At 55.9% G+C, this 17,739-nt stretch overlaps 2 protein-coding genes across 4 annotated transcripts in view; one reads left to right on the top strand and one right to left on the bottom strand.

The window, feature by feature from the left end:
- The window catches only part of AXIN1 (axin 1), an 83,218-nt gene extending 69,646 nt beyond the window's left edge, over positions 1–13,572 (top strand). For 2 of the 3 annotated variants that reach the window (XM_065030710.1, XM_065030709.1), the window contains 5 exons: positions 2,134–2,687; positions 4,692–4,868; positions 6,022–6,267; positions 10,839–11,006; positions 11,838–13,572. In XM_065030710.1, coding sequence (XP_064886782.1) covers positions 2,134–2,687; positions 4,692–4,868; positions 6,022–6,267; positions 10,839–11,006; positions 11,838–11,964 — 1,272 coding nt within the window. In that variant the 3' untranslated portion in view covers positions 11,965–13,572. The remainder of the gene's footprint in view (positions 1–2,133; positions 2,688–4,691; positions 4,869–6,021; positions 6,268–10,838; positions 11,007–11,837) is intronic. The other variant, XM_065030711.1, reaches the window with a different exon arrangement.
- A 378-nt stretch (positions 13,573–13,950) lies between these two features.
- Positions 13,951–17,681, bottom strand: PDIA2 (protein disulfide isomerase family A member 2). The gene is made up of 11 exons (XM_021295825.2): positions 17,315–17,681; positions 16,665–16,871; positions 16,232–16,365; positions 16,027–16,164; positions 15,837–15,953; positions 15,632–15,757; positions 15,358–15,552; positions 14,889–15,009; positions 14,551–14,732; positions 14,373–14,459; positions 13,951–14,241 (listed from the first exon to the last, which is right to left on the bottom strand). The coding sequence occupies exons 1-11, from the start codon at positions 17,526–17,528 to the stop codon at positions 14,161–14,163; spliced, it is 1,602 nt and encodes a 533-aa protein (XP_021151500.2). The 5' UTR covers positions 17,529–17,681; the 3' UTR covers positions 13,951–14,160.
- Between the last annotated feature and the right edge of the window lie 58 nt (positions 17,682–17,739).

The raw sequence follows: 17,739 nt of genomic DNA, 5'->3' as shown, positions 1-17,739 counted from the left end.
TCTGTAGCCTTGACTCAAACCTTTGGCCTCTGCCCTGCTCAAGGAGAGAGGACAGCTTGAGTTAGGCACCCAAATTTCTTCATTAGCAGCCATTATCTTCTACTCTTGGGTCTTTCCTACCCAGTGTGAGGCTGAGAGCAGCACCTGGGGGAGAGATTAGCCAGTTGTCCTGAGGCTGCATGCACACCCCCTGCCCCAGCAGCGCTTGCTTCTGACTGGGGTCCAGATCTCCTGTGCAGTGACACAGATGAGCTGAGCCGATGCAAACCAAGAGTGAGTCGATGCACCCATCTCCTTCCCGCAGTCCACCCTGGTCTCAGTCTCAGAGCAAAGCAAAGTTCCGTGTCCCAGTTTTTGGAAAATAGGGTTCTGGGCAGCCAGAGGATTTCCCAGATCCCAGGCACCCATCTGGCTGGACCACCCTGGGTTTCCAGTGCCGTGCCACCCCGCTCCAGTGTGACAGCAGAGCCGGAGCTCTGGACTCTGAGCACAAGGACGCGCTGCTGTTCCTCAGGGATCTGTGCCGGGGTCAGATCTTGTCCTGCACTTTAGTTAGTGTTTAAACCTAAGAGTTTTCTAGAAAGTAGGTACCAGCCCTAAAAGCCTCCCAAGTGCTGGGTGCGTCTTCGGGCTTTCATAAACTGAAATAAACGCTTACCCCAGTGGCGGGGATTTAGTCAGCACATGCTTCCTCTTCTCCCCGAGTGAGGTGCCCAGGGACAGTGGTTGGCAGGCTGCAGCGTGACAGACTGAAGGTGCCTCTGAACTTCTTCAAAGCCATTTAGTTAGAAAGTGATGCATCCCCTCCAGATATGGGCATCATGTCGCCCCTCAGGCTTGTGGCGCCCACGCCTTTGGCACTTCCAAAGCCTGGCATTGTCCCTGGCTCAAGTTTGAATCCCCCAGTGCGACACTGGGAGGAAGTCTGTTATTTGCTTTCTTGCTGTGTGGTTGGCAGCGGAGACTTTGAAGCTGGTTAGCAAGTGATGGATGATGACATCTGACAGGCAAAGCTGACGGGAGTCAGTGTTTTCGAGCAGATGCATTTGTCTGGGCGGGCAGAGATACCCTATGCTGCAACTCATTTCTGTACTGTGCCAAAGGAGGAAAAGAGAGCGGGATTAAAAGACTCACTGGAATCCTGCTTGTGTAATTAAAAAGAATAGGAATCCTGATTTCCAATAGAGAAACTTCATAAATATTTGAGTTTATGTTGGAGTGTAAAATAGTTTGTCAGCATCAAAACTGTGGCTGTCAGCATGGAGGAGTTTTATTCTTCCTGGCAAGGACTTAAGAGCTGCTAACAGCGTGTCCTGGACCGTTGTGAACTACAAGAACAAGCAGTTAGTTCCAACTCGTTTCTTTATCTGTGTGAAATGCTTCCCTCCAGCCTTAGCATGCCCAGGAGAAACTGATGTTTGATTTTCAAAACCATTCATGCAGCTGTCGACCTTCACTTGCCCCCTTCTGTTACAAACCCACTGTTGGCTTTGCCTTGTGAAATAGTCATTCGGGTGAGAACCCCCCTGGTCTCGCCTGACTCAAGAACGATTTTGCCACGTATCCTGTAACTTCGGGCTTTGTCTGATGGGCTTTGAAGTGGTGCCTTACCAAGGGCTCGTAGGAAGTCACAGGTACAATGCGGTAAGTTGTATTTCCGCTGCTGGTTGTTACAGAACCACCTTCAAGGGACTTGATGAGCTTTTTGGTAAGGTTCTGCCTGCTCATACATCCGTTTGAATTGTTATGCTCGTCAGAAAGCTGCATCTGTAAACCCTGGTTGTGATGTTTGGGCTCCCTGTCAGAGGTTGCCTCAGTCTCTTCAGGTAACATGTGGAGACCCTTGCTAATGGTGGCTCAAAAAGCAGGTACAGGGACCTGAGCAGCTCTGCTTGGTGTCAGCAACACTGCACAGGCTTGGGTGGAGCATCAGGAAATGTTCTGCAGGAGGGTGGCACAATCTGGGACAGGTCTCCAGAGGGCTGGTGCATCTCCCTCTTGAAGGCTTGCAAGATCTGGCAGGACAAAGCCAGGCCTGACCGCCTCAAGTGTTGGCTGCGGGCGGGAGGTGGGACTGGAGACCCCTCGTGCCACCCTGCTGTCATTCTCTGATTGTCCTTGTGTTTCTTGCAGGAAGAAGAAGGTGAGGATGCAGATATCTCTTCTGGTCCCTCAGTCATTAGCCACAAGATGCCTTCCGCCCAAGCCTTTCATCATTTTGCTCCTCGTTACTCTGAGATGGGCTGCGCTGGGATGCAGATGAGAGATGCTCATGAAGAAAACCCAGAAAGCATCCTCGATGAACATGTCCAGCGTGTGATGAAAACACCAGGCTGCCAGTCTCCAGGACCTGGCCGCCACTCTCCTAAGCCACGGTCCCCAGAAAGCGGCCACTTAGGAAAGCTGTCAGGGACACTAGGAACAATTCCTCCAGGACATGGCAAGCATGCAACAAAATCAGGAATGAAACTGGATGCAGCTAACTTATACCACCATAAACATGTCTACCACCACATCCATCACCACAGCGTGATGAAACCAAAAGAGCAGATCGAGGCCGAGGCCACTCAGCGAGTGCAGAACAGCTTTGCTTGGAATGTAGATTCACATAACTATGCAACAAAGTCACGAAACTACACTGAAAACTTGGGCATGGGCCCTGTCCCCATGGACTCGTTAGGCTACAGGTGAGTCCCAAAGCTGTGGCTTCTCTAGGAAGCTCTTTCATAAATGGGCTGTATCATGCCAGTGAAACAGGGTGGTTAAACCACATTTTCTCCTTAAAACCTGTGCTGGGAAATGGTTTAAGGGCTACCCACTGCTCTTCCTCTTTAGAAATGGATGTGTTCCCTGGTAGCCTTTATAGACCCCTTTTAATGTCTGTGATCTGGTGCTGAAAGACACCCTCTAATCAGGGTTTTTAATGGCCTTAGTGGTAATGTAGGTTTTCTGCTCCTTAAAGCAGTGGAGGTGCTTAGAAATTGCAGATGCTGGTCTGCTACCCCATGTATTAGGAGTTGCTAAGTATAGAGCTGTGCCTCGGGGTCTGGGTAACCACTCTCCTCAGGTATTCGTGACAGGACAGAAACGCTCTCCATATTGCAAGGCCTGACCCACTCACCAGAAAAGCTCCTTTCTCTTCTGTTGAAGCGATGGACGCTGCGGTGCTGCTGTGGCACCCTGTCCTGAGGGGACGTTCTCTGGGGCAGGGAACCCTCTGCCCCAGAAAGACATGGAGCTGCCTTACGGGCTTTTGTCCATCTTCCCTTGGCTGCTTCAATTCCTGCGTCCCGTCTGTGCTGAGAGGGAGCAGCCCCAGGGGAGAGCTGTGCTCACCCCAGCTCCCCCAGGCACTGGGTTTGGGGTGATGCTTTGCAGCGTACCGGGGGTGGGATCATTGGGGATGATGCCTAAATTTTCCCTATTTATTCAGAGCTGTTGCTTCAGCAGAGCACGTGTCTGACCATGCTGGGTCAACCCAAAGCCCCGTCTAGACACAGGACCCTCTCTAGCGTGGACTAAATCGCATATTAAGGGGAATTTAAGAGGGCGTATTCATAGCTTTCCTTCCTCTGGCACAAACTCATGGTTCCTGACAGATTAGGGGCTGCACAAGACAAGAGTTTGCATCTCAACAGTCTTGTTCGGCACCACCCTGTGGTGGCTGGTCTGGCTCCTTGTTGAACCCAGCTGGGCTGCTGTCCCCCTACCCCTGCGGCTGTGCCTGTGTCTCTGGGTTTACTACAACCTGCCAAAAAAGGTCCTTTTTTTGGTTCGCACTGAAAACCTGCTCCTGCATAATTTCATTTGATACCCGCTAGGTCTCGTGTGGGGAGAAGAAGAGAAGCTGTCAGTTTGCTCTGCCTTAGGAGATCTTCAGCAACCTCTCTCCAGGCTTTTTCCCTAAAAAATCAGCCAAGCTGCCTGGGGACCTGTTGCTCCTCTGTGGTGTTAAGGTTGTTTTTCCTGTAGGGAGGGAAGGTCCTATGGAGTGAAGTGGGTGGCTGATTAGGGTGGTCCCATGAAGCCACAGGCTGTGGCAGTGATAGGCCAGCATGGGTGAATTCTGTGTGGCCTAGTGAGCGTGGGGCTACCCAGCCGGGCATGTGGGGCTGCGTGTGGGCAAGGGGCTTCTGTAGGAGCTGTTCCTGCAGCCATAAGCGTGGCTGGAGTGTCAGCTGCTGCCTGGAGCCTGTTTGGCCACCATGTTTGACGTGGCTGGGCTTCCAGTGCATGAGAGGCAGCCCACCCTGCTGTGGTGTGATCTTCCACCCTGATGTGAAGCCTCAGTTCAAGTCACGGTGAGAAGTAGATGCCTGGCACGGCAAATCAGCGGTTTGGGGTGTCAGCGAATTAAGAAAGGGCTCAAGTTTCAAGCAGTGTCTGGCACTGAAAGGCAGCTGACGGATTGCAGCCCAAGAATGAACCTCATGCTCTGCACCTGGTAGCTGGATGGAGAAGCCGCTGTGCTTGGGTCTGGCCAGTCTTGCTTTAGCCTCAAACAGAGCATGGCTGGTTTGAGCTGTGGTAGAGCCAGGGGGCTGTGCAGGGCAGCCAGGGCCACTGCCATGAGCAGCACCAGACCCTGGCAGGGCTGAGTAGGTCTGGAGATAGATGTGTCCAACCTCTGCCACGGTCTGTGGTGGTTTGGCTTAGGCAAAACGCTAATGTCTCAAGCTTTGTTCTTGCAGCGGGAAAGCAAGTCTGCTCTCAAAAAGAAATGTTAAGAAGACTGATTCAGGGAAAAGTGATGGTGCCAACTATGAGATGCCAGGATCTCCTGAAGACGTGGAGAGAAACCAGAAGATCCTTCAGTGGATCATAGAAGGAGAGAAGGAGATCAGCAGGCATAAGAAAACAAACCATGGGTAAGGGCTGGCAGAGCGAGGGGTCTTCACACTGTTATGTTGTGTCCCCTGCACAGGGCACGTGTGTCTGGACTGTCTGGCACTCTGCCTTGTTCCTGGGGACCCTGGGGAGACAAGACTTCACCAGGCACAAGGGTTTAGGCACTTTGGAGACTGAGGATTGATCAGGGGCTGTAAGGGCTGTTTTTGTGGTTGTGCTAGGGGAGGGTTGCAGCCCCAGGAGAATCTCACAAGTCACTGCTGTGGTTTTGAGGTGGATAACATGGTGTACAGCAGGCAGGATTGTTCCTTTAAGCATTTGCTGTCTGTAAATGCCTGTTACTCCTGCAAGGTGCTGATAGAAATGCAGAATCTACTGTGCTGGAGTCATGGGTCCAGAGGCAGCAGCTCAGCATGGCTCAGGGTTGCCCAGTGTTTCAGCTTGCTGGTAGCATCCTCTGGGCTGGCCTCACCTGTCTTGAGCAGAGCTGAGGACACGGCTGGCTCAGGGATCTCTCTGGAGCTGCACAGTTCCACAGGCACAGATCCTCAGTCACAATCTGGTCAGGCTCTCGCAAAAACCAGCTTGGTGGGTGCCGATGAGAGGGGTCTGTGGTCTTGTCCGCACTGGCGCAGCAGCGCTGAGTGGTGGAACTGCTGGTGGTTTCCTCCATGCTGGACAGTGGAAGCCAGGGCGGGTTGCACTGCAGGCAGCTGAGGCCGAGCGCCAGAGCTCAGCAAGGAGCCCGGCAGCAGAGTCTGCCCCTGGGGCTGGGGAAGGACAAGCGCATCCCTGCAACGTCCCTTTTCCCAGAGCTGCTGAACAGTGGCTCATGGAGAGGCTCCCAGCCTGGGAGGACATCTTCTGGGGCAGTGTCACAAATGGTGGAGCTGCATTTTGCTTGTTTTATTCTTATGTATTGTGTGCTTGATGAGAGCCCTTAAACAGACCTGTGGGCTTTGTGTCAGAGTTGGGTTGCTCACCCTGATGTCTCAGGACTTGCTGTCCTGAAATCTCCTCTAGAGGTGGATGGTGGTCGCCTCTGTAAGTGCTGTAAGGAACTTCAGTTGTGCCCATGTGCAGCTGCAGGAGCAGCAGGTCCATGTAGGAGTGACAGTGCACCACAGCAGAGCCACCCAGCGGCCCATGTAAAACCTTTGTGTTTGTTTGCAGATCTTCAGGTGCTAAGAAGCAGCTGTCCCATGATATGGTCCGACCCCTCTCCATTGAGCGACCTGTTGCAGTGCATCCATGGGTCAGCGCTCAGCTCCGGAACGTCGTCCAGCCTTCTCACCCCTTCATCCAAGATCCTACCATGCCACCCAATCCAGCTCCCAACCCACTCACCCAGCTGGAAGAAGCTCGCAGGAGGTTGGAGGAGGAGGAAAAAAGGGCTGGAAAACTCCCCCTTAAACAAAGGTATGGTGATACAGTCTGGTTGTGCATGGGAGAGAAGGGGGGGACTGCTCTGAAGGTGGGCAGCTGAGGGACATGTCCACTCTGCTCTGATCTCCAGCTCCCAGCAACAACTGCATGCAAGCCTGAGCAGAGAGGTGAGAGAAATCTGTCCCAGTCCCTCTGATGTGGTGACACAAATGCCAAAACTGACCGTGAGGACCTGGGCTTGTGGTTTGTGGGTGTAGAGGCTGGAAATGCCCATGGGAGGGTGGGGAAGGGGGTGCTGCGAGCTTGAGGAAAGGCTGGGCAGGGGGAACATGCCTGGAGGGACATGGGATGGGAGAGCTGACTGACTCCACTCATTTACACTTGCACGATGATTTCAAAGGTTGGTGTAGGAGCAGAATTCAGCAGGATGCAGCAAAATTAAGTGCAGGACAAGATGTATTTGCTCATTATCTACATCTCCCGCATCCCTGTGTCCCACTGCAGCAGCAGTGGCTGCGTGGCCCTGTCCAGGTCACTGCATCTTCCTGGGACTCAGCTCCTGCCTGTTGCAGAGCAAATTCTCCTGCTCCTGTGTTATGTGTCAGGGAAGGTTGTTCACCAGGCACATGGAGCTCTCAGATGAAAAGCGTTTTGGAAGTGCTAAATAATTACTGTTAACAGCTAAAAGCACTTAGTCCCTTAAAAACGTTTCACAGCTTTATAGCTGTATTCTGAGAACTTGAAACTTTGACATCTGACTCTTAGAAACACGAGTGTAATTTTAAAAAGAAACTCTGTTAATTGCCAAGCTCCAATTATTTTTGCTTGCAGTGACCATGTAGCAGACTTCTGCGTATTTATATCAGAGTACTGATTGAAAGCCAGGTAATTAGAGGGCTCTCCCAAGTCAGGATAAGCCAAGTTTATTTGTCCTACCTTTCAGTTGGTGTAACTAAAGAGGCTTTATTAGTAGAGTTGTTTATAGTCATATGAAATTAATGCACCTTCCCCAGAAATGTCTAGATGCAGATACGCACTTTGGAAACATCAACCTGGGCTAAATTAATATACAATTAATACTCTAATACTAATTTGGTGTGTATTGTAAGCGTAGCTTTTGTAAGAATCCTGTGGCACTGTGGTAGGTGCGGTGCAGACCAGCGGGAGGACACGCACTGGGCTGCTCTGTGTTCGCTGCCTGCCCACAAGGTCCAGCTCTTCTCCTGGTGACAGAGGGTCCCCCGATGTGCCCCATGCAGGGAAAGCCAGGGAGCTGTGTTTGCCGGTGGGGAACTGCTCATGAAAAGCAAATGTGCCTATGCCAAGTAGCAGGCAGGAATGGATGCAACGGTCCCCAGGGATTTCAGGGTGTTGAAATCTCTCTGCTGGGTTTTGGCAGGATTGGGTGCTCTGGCTGGAGTACACCTGAGCCAGCAGCTTCTTAGAGAGCTCCTGCTGTGGTTGGCACAGGAGCCTGCCTGAAAACAGACCTCACGGCTCTTTGGAGAGCAAAGCAGAAATGGAGAGGGGAGCTTGTGAAAAAAACATTTATTTCAGTCGGGAGCTTTGGAGAGCTCTGGGAAATTTGAGCCAGTGTTCAAGTTTGTCAACAGCCTCGGGGAAGCGCGGTGCCCTTGGCAGGAGAGGTGGAGGTGGGCCTGGGGGTGTCCTTGAGCTTGAGCTGGCTGCGGGAGGAGAGCGCAGCGTGCCGGCTTTGTGTGCCCAAGCTGACCTTGCCAGCCCGGTTACCCGGCCCAGCAGCCGCTCTCCTGGCACAGCCATGGCCAGCAGCGTCCTTCCCCAAATCCCTGCGTGTGCCCTGTCGGGGGGCCAGCAGCCCCACTCCCACCCAGCACTGCCCCGTCAGAAATACGGGAGGTGTCTGCAGTGCCTGGACTGGCAATGGTAAATATTATTTCAGAAACCACGCTTCCGTTGCAGAAAAAGCCTTTCTCTCCCTGTTCCACAGTGTTTTGAGGGCCACTCATGTCTGAGATAGTCACTTGGCTGCTGCTAGCAATGCAGGGTTACATGTCTGGTACTGAATGACCGGCAGATCTGTTGTGCCCAGCATTGGTGTCGCAGTGACCATCAGGTTTTTCCTTGTACAGTCAGGTTTTGAGCCATTTTCTGTAGCTCAGTGTCACAGTTCAATTACGTTCGCAGCTGGATGAAGTAATTACTACCAGCTCTTCAGAGAATAGATTTTTGCCAGCAGTGAGAACATTAGCCTGAGCTCGATTGGGAATTAATTGGGTTGGGTCAAGCCTGGAAGAGGAGCAGAGCTGGCGGCTGGGACACCTCCTGAGGTGACATCTGGTGCATGCGTTTCAGGCTTTCCAGAGCTCTCCAGCCCCAGGGCTGAGCTGGACCAAGCTGGTGCCCAGACTTTGTGTCCCTGTCACAGCACCACTGGGTTAGGTGGCCAAGAAATCGGGAGGGTGGTGAAGTGCAGATGCAATAGGTGGAGCAGGGGCTGCAGTTTCTGCGCTGGAGAACATTTGTGCTTGTGACACATGCAGCAGGGGGGGTGATCCCAGGAGGGCAGGGTGGTGGTACCTGGCTGTGTTTCTGGGTCACGCTGCTGCCAGGAGATGGATGCAGGTGGAAGCCTTAATGAGGCAGGGCCCAGAGAGGGTCTGGTTTGGGTAAACTGTGCTCTCAGGAGATCTCTTGGCGATGACGAAAGTGGAGGCAATTGTGTTGTCTCATTCGTTTGAGAGGAGCTCTTGGAAAATCACATTTTCAGTGATTCTGTATTTTTAACTCTCGCTCTGTGGAGCAGTGCGGAGTTTCTGCTTTTGGGCATGATTTTTAGGCACGTCTCTGCTCTGGAAAGAGATGAGCACTGGAGCTGGGCTGAGCATGTTCAGAAACGACTTTTCAGGGATACATTGGCAGGAGGAGGAGGAGGAAGGAGGCTCCCAGCTGCCAGCACGGTCCCCCTCTCGCTTTGACCACAGCAGAGCTTGGGGGTGTCCTGTCCATCTCCCCGGGTGAAGGAGAAGGGCAGCCCTGGCTGTGCTGCCTGCACAGGGCGCGGGGGTTTGTCCCCGCATCCCCAGGTGTGCAGCAGCGCTCTCTCAGTCACAACTTGTTTCTAGCAGGATTAAAGAGAAGCTCAGGGACTCTGAGGTTTTCCAAACCCCTTCAATTAACTTTGGCTCGCAGGGTTCACAGAATCTGCCTGAATTTATGACCCATTTTTCCTTTAAACGCCTCATTTTTTTTTTTTTTTTCCAAGAATGACTCAATTCCTTAATGTTTTTCTAGCTAAAGGGCATCCTGTGCGGTGGTACGGGGATGGGAGCGGCTCCAGGGGCTCTGCTGGCACCAGGAGCAGACCCTCACCTCTCAGGGTGCTGCGTCGTCTCCAAAGGTCTCCCAGGCAGAGCAGGAACCAGGAGGGTTGTTCAGCTGAACTTCAGACCTCTCATGCCTTTAGAAAGACAAGAAAAGATAGTGCCTGGTCTTGTTGGCAAAGCCAGCATTTACGTGGGCATGCCATTGAAAAGGTGCTCTGCCCGCAAGCCGGTGTTTAAAGGTTAGAGTCAGCGTCAGTTCCAAAACTGTGATTACCTCATGTGCTTGGCAAATTCTGTTTTTTATAGCAACTTTCCAGTCATGTAAATACAAAATTATCTTTTTTATCCAGCGTGCTTTTTAAATATTTTTTTAAAGCTGCCGAATTTGCTGTATGTGACTTTGAAAGAGAGGGCTGCCTCTGGCTCAGACCACACATGCCAAGTTGCCAGTTTGCGTAGGCTGCTCCAGTGTTTGTGCAGCATTTACAGCACCCCAGATGAAAGGCTCCGCAGAAGGGCAAAGTACCCTGGGTGTTGTTATTGCTACTTTTGTCAGCCTCTCAAAATGGAGTTAGGACTGGGCTGACGCTTTTGGTCTAGTGATGGCACCACATAGCAGAACCCCAGTGTGTGGGCTAGAAGCAGAGACCAGACCAACATCCTGAGAGTCAGGAAAACACGAGAGGTTTAAAGTCACCGAGGCTTTGGGGATGGTGGCTGCCTCCCTACTCTGTGCAGATAGCAAAGCCTCCAGGGCATGTCCAGCTGGGAGCTCCATCCCCTCCGACCTCCCTCTGCGCCGGGAGAGGTGCCCGGGGAGCTGCAGGAGCAGGAGCGGTTCTGGCTGCGCAGCCTGGCAGATGTAGGTCCGCAGAAAGCCATGCTGAGCTGTTTTGGCCTCGGCAGCAATAATCCCAAGTAGTCTGAGCAGTGTTTGCGTTACGGTCCCCAGGCATGCTCGGTGTGCGTGAGGAACGTGCTGCTGCTGCCCTGGCTGCTGCCCTGGCCGGGATGCTCACTGGTGACTCTGTCCCATCTCAGGGCCTGGGGATGTGTTTCTTCAGCACAAAGGGGCTGAGCTGGAACCTGTGCCCTCCTTGTAGTGGCAGCCTGGCCTCATCCAGCCTTTCCAAGTGCCGTTCGCTACTTCACCACCCTCAGTGTGCAGCTGTGTGCCAAGAGAGCCGGTGGTCCCTCCAGCCCATTTCTGTCACCTCTGGTGGGGCCTGACACCCACTGCTGGCCTGGGCAACCCCAGAACCCACACTCAGCAGATCGCTTGTATTTTTTGCACGGCAGGTTGAAGCCCCAGAAGAGACCAGGCAGTGGAGCGTCCCAGCCATGCGAGAACATCGTGGTCGCTTACTACTTCTGCGGAGAGCCGATCCCTTACCGCACCCTCGTCAAAGGGCGCGTGGTGACGCTGGGACAGTTCAAGGAACTGCTGACCAAGAAAGGGAACTACAGGTAAGGGCTGTGCTCCCTGTGTGCGATGTGGTGCCAGCAGACTGTCAGCAACCCCTGGCAGATGCTGTTGCCAGGACATGGCAGTGTTGCCCCCTCAAGGCAAAGGAGCGTGGTGGAGTTAGATTTGGAGCTTCTGGAGGTCCTGACAGCCTTCCACAAGGGCTCCTGCTATTTGTGCTGCAGTGGGGGTGTGGCAGTAGAGCCAAGGCTGTTGAAGAGGCAGGTTACAGGGTCGGGGCAGGTTGGGTTTTGTACCAGAAATGTCTTGCATCACAGTTTGCAACTTCAGCAGAAGCTGCTGAGCTGCCCTGTAGGGCCCTCACAAGGTTCTGGGCTGGTGAGGAGCAGTGTCAGATGGTGGTCAGTGATGCTGTGAGGAACCCTCCGATTTCCAGAGCCACTTCAGCTCCTCCCAGACAGGATAGGGAGGTTGGGTCCTGCCAAATCCCAAAGCAGCCAGGCATGGGACATGTAGCTCTCCAAATTCCCCCTTCCAAGTGGAGCTGCCATAGAGAAGCCTGCCTAGAAACACGCCGGTACTATCAGTGTCTCCAGCCTCTGCTTTTGGGAGAGCTCCGAATCGGCTTGGGTTCAGGGCTGGAGCTTCTGAATGTGCCAACACAGATCCCGACCACTCTGGTTTGCTCACTGGGTGAGGGCAGGGGCAAAAGTGTGGCTGCAGTTGCCTCCATGTCAGGGGGAGCTGCTCCCCATGCACCATGAGCTCAGGAGCATGGAAAGGAGTTGTACCCAGGTTTGGTGACCGTGGTGTCTTCATGACCATTCACCTGCTCTTTTTTGTCCTCTCTCCCATGTTTCTGTTTTTTTCAGGTATTACTTTAAGAAAGTGAGTGACGAGTTCGACTGTGGTGTGGTCTTTGAGGAGGTGCGGGAGGATGACACCATCTTGCCCATCTTCGAAGAGAAGATCATTGGGAAGGTGGAGAAGATCGACTAGGGTGCCATGGTGTGAGGACAGGACTGTGAAAGACTCCGGGACCGGAGGAGAGGGCCTGGGGCGGACGCTGGCAGTGCCGCTGCCACGGGTGCTGGAGGACACAGCCAACTCCGGCGCCGACCTGGGCGAGCTCCGGGCTGCCGGTGGGTGACGTTTCACCCCATCAACCTGCCAGTGGGAGCCCGGGCTCCCTCTCCATACCGACTATAAGTGTAATGTAGCATTGTACAGTGCATTAGAAAGTGTAATATGACCTTGTTTACTAAAGCTGCATATTTTTGATATATTGTAATAAAAGGAAAATATTTCCAATGTCACAGTGCTCTTATGTAAATGTAAAACATACAGGTACTGCAGAATGTGCCCAAAGTGTACAGCCATCCCTCAGACTCCGTTTGCTTCTCGCTTTCACGTCACCCTGCCCTGCTTCCCGGCGTGGGTGGCTTCGGAGCGCCGCCACTCGGGAGGGGCTGTGGTCCCAGCTCGCCTCTGAAGACTGTTGAGCCATTTGGAACAAGTTGGTCTCTTGCCGCCCTGGCAGCTGCAGCGGCTGGACATGGTAGGATGAGGTTTTTTTTCCCTCCTGAGCTTTCTTGCGACTGAGTAAATCCCTGAGGGATAAAAGGGTTGATGCCAGCTCTGGGGCTGCGGATTTCCCTCAGTGCAAGGACTGGCGAGGAGCCAGGGTGACAGGCTGGGTGCTGGTGTTCCCCCGTGTGTGCCCTGCCCCTGGAGAAGTGTTCACCCCCCAGGAGGGTGCTGTGTCTCTGCAGAGCGCCAGCACCTGTGTCCCCAGCGCAGACATGCCCAGGCCGCCAGCGCCAAGCTGCGGTCAGGGGACTCCCTTAGGAGAAACTTGGTAGGGGAGGGAACTGAAGAGACACTCAGTCTGAGGACAAAACCCATCTTTTTATGAGTCCTCTGTCTTTTGTTGGCTTGTGTCTCAGGAGAGGCAGCGTGATGGCACTGCAGGCCACTGCCGAATGCAAGGAGGGTGTTGGTGCCAGTTTGTGGGGCTCGTGAAGGGTCAGGGGACCCCATGTGGCAGTCGGCACGCGGGGAAGCCTCCTGGGTTTATTTGGCTGCAGGCCCTGTCCTCTCCCCGCTCCTTCAGACACCGGCGCTCGCCCACCCACACAAACTGGGGTGGCCCCTGAAGCCGGGGGTTCCACATTGGCGCTCTCCCTGCCCAGCGCTGCTCACAGCCGTGGTGGTGCGTTGGAGCTGCTGGGGCCCCTGTGGCACCGCGCCGGGACGCAACTCAGCCTGTTGTACATGTCACCGAGTGCCTTTAAAATTATGGTTCTGAGACTAGCCTATATGTGACATCCAACAAAATCCACAATCATATTCAGCCCGGGAACAGCGTTATGAGCGGTTCTCCCCCCCTCCTTTTTTTTTTTCAGTTCTGATGGTGTTGTGTCTGGTGAGGTTGTTAACATGCCCGGGATTTCCGTCTCCCCCTTTTTTACTCAGGGGGTCCCCTGTAAATATGTACAGTGGCTGCGCGACTCTGGCAACGTCTCCTCTGCATTCTCATGTGCTGGCTTGTACAATGATCTTTTCAAAGGTACTTGGATAAATTGAAATAAAACTCCTTGTCCCACTGCCTGCTGGTTTCTTCCTTCCCCGCTGAGCAGATGCCCAGGCCCTTGGCAGCCAGCTGGGGTGGTGGAGGATGGGATGGGTTGGGCAAAGGGCCCTGATGTGGGCTTGGGCGTGTGGTGGGGCTGGGGTGTCTGTGAGCTCCCTTGAGGGGTGGCTGGGCAGGTCCTGGCCCAGGGGAACCGAGGTGTTGCTCTCAGAGGAATTGCCCAGGATCTGGGATCAACAGGCCCAGGGAGAGGGGACAGTGCGGGGTGTTCTGGGGGATGCTGGGGGGGTCCCAGGGGCTGCGAGCCAGGCTTGACCATGGTGAGCTCCGTGCTGGCTCGGACCGCAGCTCCTGGGGCTCGGCTGGGGCTGGCAGATGACTGGAGTCCAGGCCTGTGGCGGGAGAGCTGCCTGGGAGCCACAACCAAGGGACCCCAGCTGGTCCCCCCATGACCTTTGCCCCAGCAGCTAACTCTCCTGTGTGTCCCCAAGGACACGGGGGTGTCCCCACAACGTGCACCCTGCAGTGCTGCGGAGCCACAGACACACAGAGCCCGCATCGTTTCCAGGTGGTTTATAGCAGGAGCACATGTGGGACGGGGCTCATAGCTCATCCCGGGATTCAGCCGTCCCAAGTGAACTCGGCTCCTCACTGCTTGTGCTGTTCTCGGGGGTCTGGGGCACCTGGAGAAGACAGTGGTGATGAGGCACGGACAGACATACACCTCCTGTCCCTGTCCCCATCCCAAAGGAGCTGATCCCGCCCAGCAAAGGCTGGGAGCTGTGTTGCCCTGGTGTGGGGGGACCTCACTTACTGCAGGTGGCTCCTCGGGCAGCGTCCCCCCATTTTCCAGGAACTTAGAGAAGGTCTCCACATCTCGGGTGCTCTTGTACTCAACCATCTGCAGCCATGGGATGGAATGGAGATGAGGGGTGACCCCATTTCCCAGGTGCTGGCAGAGCCAGGGTGGCCCTGCAGATGCCCCCACTTACCTTCCTGCCCGGCCCCGCGGGGAAGTAGTGCAGGGTGGGGAAGCCATTGATGGTGAAGTTCTCCAACTCGTTGGCCGTGGCATCCAGCTCAGCGATGATGATGTTCTCGTGGTCCTTGTAGCGCTCGCCCAGCTCCTCCCAGGCGGCTGCCATAGCCTGGCAGTGGGAGCACCATGGTGCGTCTGCGGGACCGGCACAAACCAGGGGATCGGGGCTCTGCCGGGGTCATGGCACAGCATCCGCTGGGCAGGGGTTGGGGACGCGACTGGGGACATCGCAGTGTGGGCCCGAGTCCTGTGCAGAGCTTGAGGAGGGTCACAGGCAGCTCCAGCACTTACAGAACTTAACAAAGACGTTCTTGGTCTCGTCAAACGCCACCTGCTCAAAGGTCTTCCCCACCAGGACTTTAACAGGCCGTGTGTCCCAGCCCTCGGGGGGCTCCGCGCTCAGCAGGTGGGGCTGTGGGGACAATCGGGACAGCCACACAGCCTGGGCTGAGTGGTGCCAGGGCCCCATGGGCACAGGATGGAACAGGGGGACCCCAGCCTGTAGCCAACAGTGCGCCTGTGCTGCCTTTCGGACCAACTCTGCCATCATCCCATCTCTGTGTGCCTCCATAGCAACAGTCTCCTGACTCCTGTCCCACAAACCCCCCCCAAATCCTCAGGCCTCACAGCACAAGCATCAGCGCGCAGGTGGCTGGTGTTCACCACACTACTGCCATCATTAGGCCTCAGAGTTAACAGCCCACCGCTCACCACTAGGAAGCATCCTTGGTGTCAGCTGGCACCGTGTTGCATCCCTCACCTTCACCTTTCCATCCAGCACCGCCTGGACGAAGGTGCGGATGGCGGCCTCCGAGAAGGTGTCCTGGTCCATCCGGTACTTGCGGTTGTTCTCCATCTTGACCAGGCGCAGGGTAGGGGCGTCAGCAGGTGTCATGGCGAAGAAGGGCAGGACGTGAGCACCGTGCCCAGTCACGTCCACCACCACAAAGAGTACCTAGGCAGGAGGTGGGTGACACTGAGGTTGCGGTGCCCCATGGTCACTCCTCCATGTCCCCACCATGGGCTCTCCTCACCTTGCCCCGGAAGGCACCGGCAGCTGCTCGGAATCCATCCTGCAGTGCCAGCTGCACCGGTGAGGACTTGTTGAGGAAAAGCAGCATGTGGTGGGGGATCTTGGCACCGAATATCTGTGCGGAGGTCTGAGGAGGAGGAGGAGGGTGAGGGCAAGGGGAACATGGCCCTTGCAGGTTCAGGAACAGGGATGGCGATGGGCTGTACCTCGTTGGTGAACTCCATCACCAGCTCCAGGCTATGGACGCGGAGCAGCTGGGTGAGCTCAGCCACATCAAGCCCCTGGGCTGGGTCCACGGGGAAGTCTGTCCGTCCCTCGTCGAACTGCCGGGGGCCAGGGCTGGTGAGGGCTGGGGGTGACCAGGACAGCCCCACCACTCCCCTGCCACCTCCTCACCTTCTTGAAGAGGCAGACAGTGTCGGCTGACAGCCCATACACCTGGAAGAGCTCAGCTGCCTCGGCCACTCCAAACGGCACGTCCACCACCTCGCCAGCCACCTCGTAAAATGCCTGGGCTGCCTGGCCCTGCAGGTCCTGTGCAGCCGCGCCGTGAGCAGACACAGCCACGGCCCCGACCTAGCCCCCACTCACCACAGCCCACCTTGAAGAAGCCAATGACCACCAAATCCTGGGAGCTGATGAAGGCGGCGGCGGTGTCGGTGTCCTGCAGCAGCGTGGCTCTGGGGCCGGCCCGACGCTGCATCCAGCGCACGATGCCCTCAGCGTCCATGCGGCCTGCCACACAGGGCAGGGTCCCCGTGGTCACCTCGGCCACCCCTCACTGGGCTGCCACACAGCCCTCCTGCCGCCAGCACCACCTGCCATCACCACCACGGCACTGCCAGCACCACTCCATGCACCATCGCCATGTTGTCACCTGCACACCATCACCACCCTGCACTCCCCACCAGGACATTGCCACCCTTCCCATCATCACCCCCGCCACCTGCCTTTGCATGCCAGCCCACCCCAGCACCCATTGTGGCGTCCCCCACAACAGGTGCCGCAGTCACCACGCGGTGTCACAGCCATACCGGTGTAGGCGAGGGGGTGGGTGCGGTTGCCATCACGGAAGAGCTTGAGTGTGGGGTATGAAGTGATGCCAAACTCGCTGGCCAGGGCCCCCTGTGCCGTGGCATCCACCTTGCCCAGCCGTGCCAGGCTGGACTCGTTCTTCAGCGTGGCAGCCGCCTGGGCAAAGGCTGGGGCCAGCCGCTGGCAGTGCCCGCACCACGGCGCATCTGCGGGCAGCGGACAGTGTTGGCAGCAGGGACGGCCCCAGGACAGCCTTGGGGTGTCCCTGGTTCCCAGGGTGGGCTTAGTGGGTGGCTGGGGCACAGAATGGCTACATGAGCCTGCTGGGCTCCAGCTCGTGCCCCTGCCCATATCCCCTGCACCAGGGCCCATGTCCCACACACCCGCCATGTGTCCCCCCCATCCCTGCTACATGTCCCCCACCATCCCTCTGCCTGTGTCCCTGCTCCAAGTCCCTGTCTCCGTCCCATACCCCACACCCCTGCCCTGTCACATGCCATGCCCTGTGCCCCTCTGACCCACAGCCCTGTCCCTGCCCACACCACCCAACCTCCATCCTGCACCCATCCTGTGCCCCATTCTGCACCTGCACCCCTGCCCTGTACCCCACACCTCTGCCTGCACCCCTGCCCACAGCGGGGACACTTACAGAACTCCACCAGCAGCAGCCCATGCTCACTCAGGGCACGGGCAAAGTTGTGCTCATGGAGCACCAGGACGCCGTCCTCCTCCCCAAGTTCGTCCGAGAGTGCTTCATCCTCCTCCTCCACCACCACCTCCCCATCCTCCCCCTCAGCCCCCAATACCAGGCACAGCCAAGTCAGTGCCAGCAGCCAAACCAGCCGGGTCCCCCAGCCCTGCATGGTGCCAAAGCCAGTGCCCAGGGAGAAGGACACAGATAAGGGCCCCAGGGCAGGTGGTGCCGGTCCCCTGGTGCTCGTGGCCCTTCGCTACTGGCTGCCCGGCACCACCGATAAGGCAGCGGGACCAGGTGGCTGTTTTCCTGCCACCTGTCCCCACAGCAGAACCTGCCCTGCCAGTGGGACAGAGGCGATGGGGGCACAGACACACCAG

Source organism: Columba livia, chromosome 15 (assembly GCF_036013475.1).
Source record: "Columba livia isolate bColLiv1 breed racing homer chromosome 15, bColLiv1.pat.W.v2, whole genome shotgun sequence".
NCBI classification, from domain to species: domain Eukaryota; kingdom Metazoa; phylum Chordata; class Aves; order Columbiformes; family Columbidae; genus Columba; species Columba livia.
This window is presented reverse-complemented; position numbering and strand designations above follow the sequence as displayed.

Coding starts and splice junctions, on each gene's coding strand:
- PDIA2 (XM_021295825.2), bottom strand. CDS start 17,528: ATGCAGGGCTGGGGGACCCGGCTGGTTTGGCTGCTGGCACTGACTTGG. Junction 16,872..17,314: donor GCTGCTGCTGGTGGAGTTCT/GTAAGTGTCCCC, acceptor CGCTGCCCGCAG/ATGCGCCGTGGTGCGGGCAC. Junction 14,733..14,888: donor GAACGTCTTTGTTAAGTTCT/GTAAGTGCTGGA, acceptor CCGGTCCCGCAG/ACGCACCATGGTGCTCCCAC.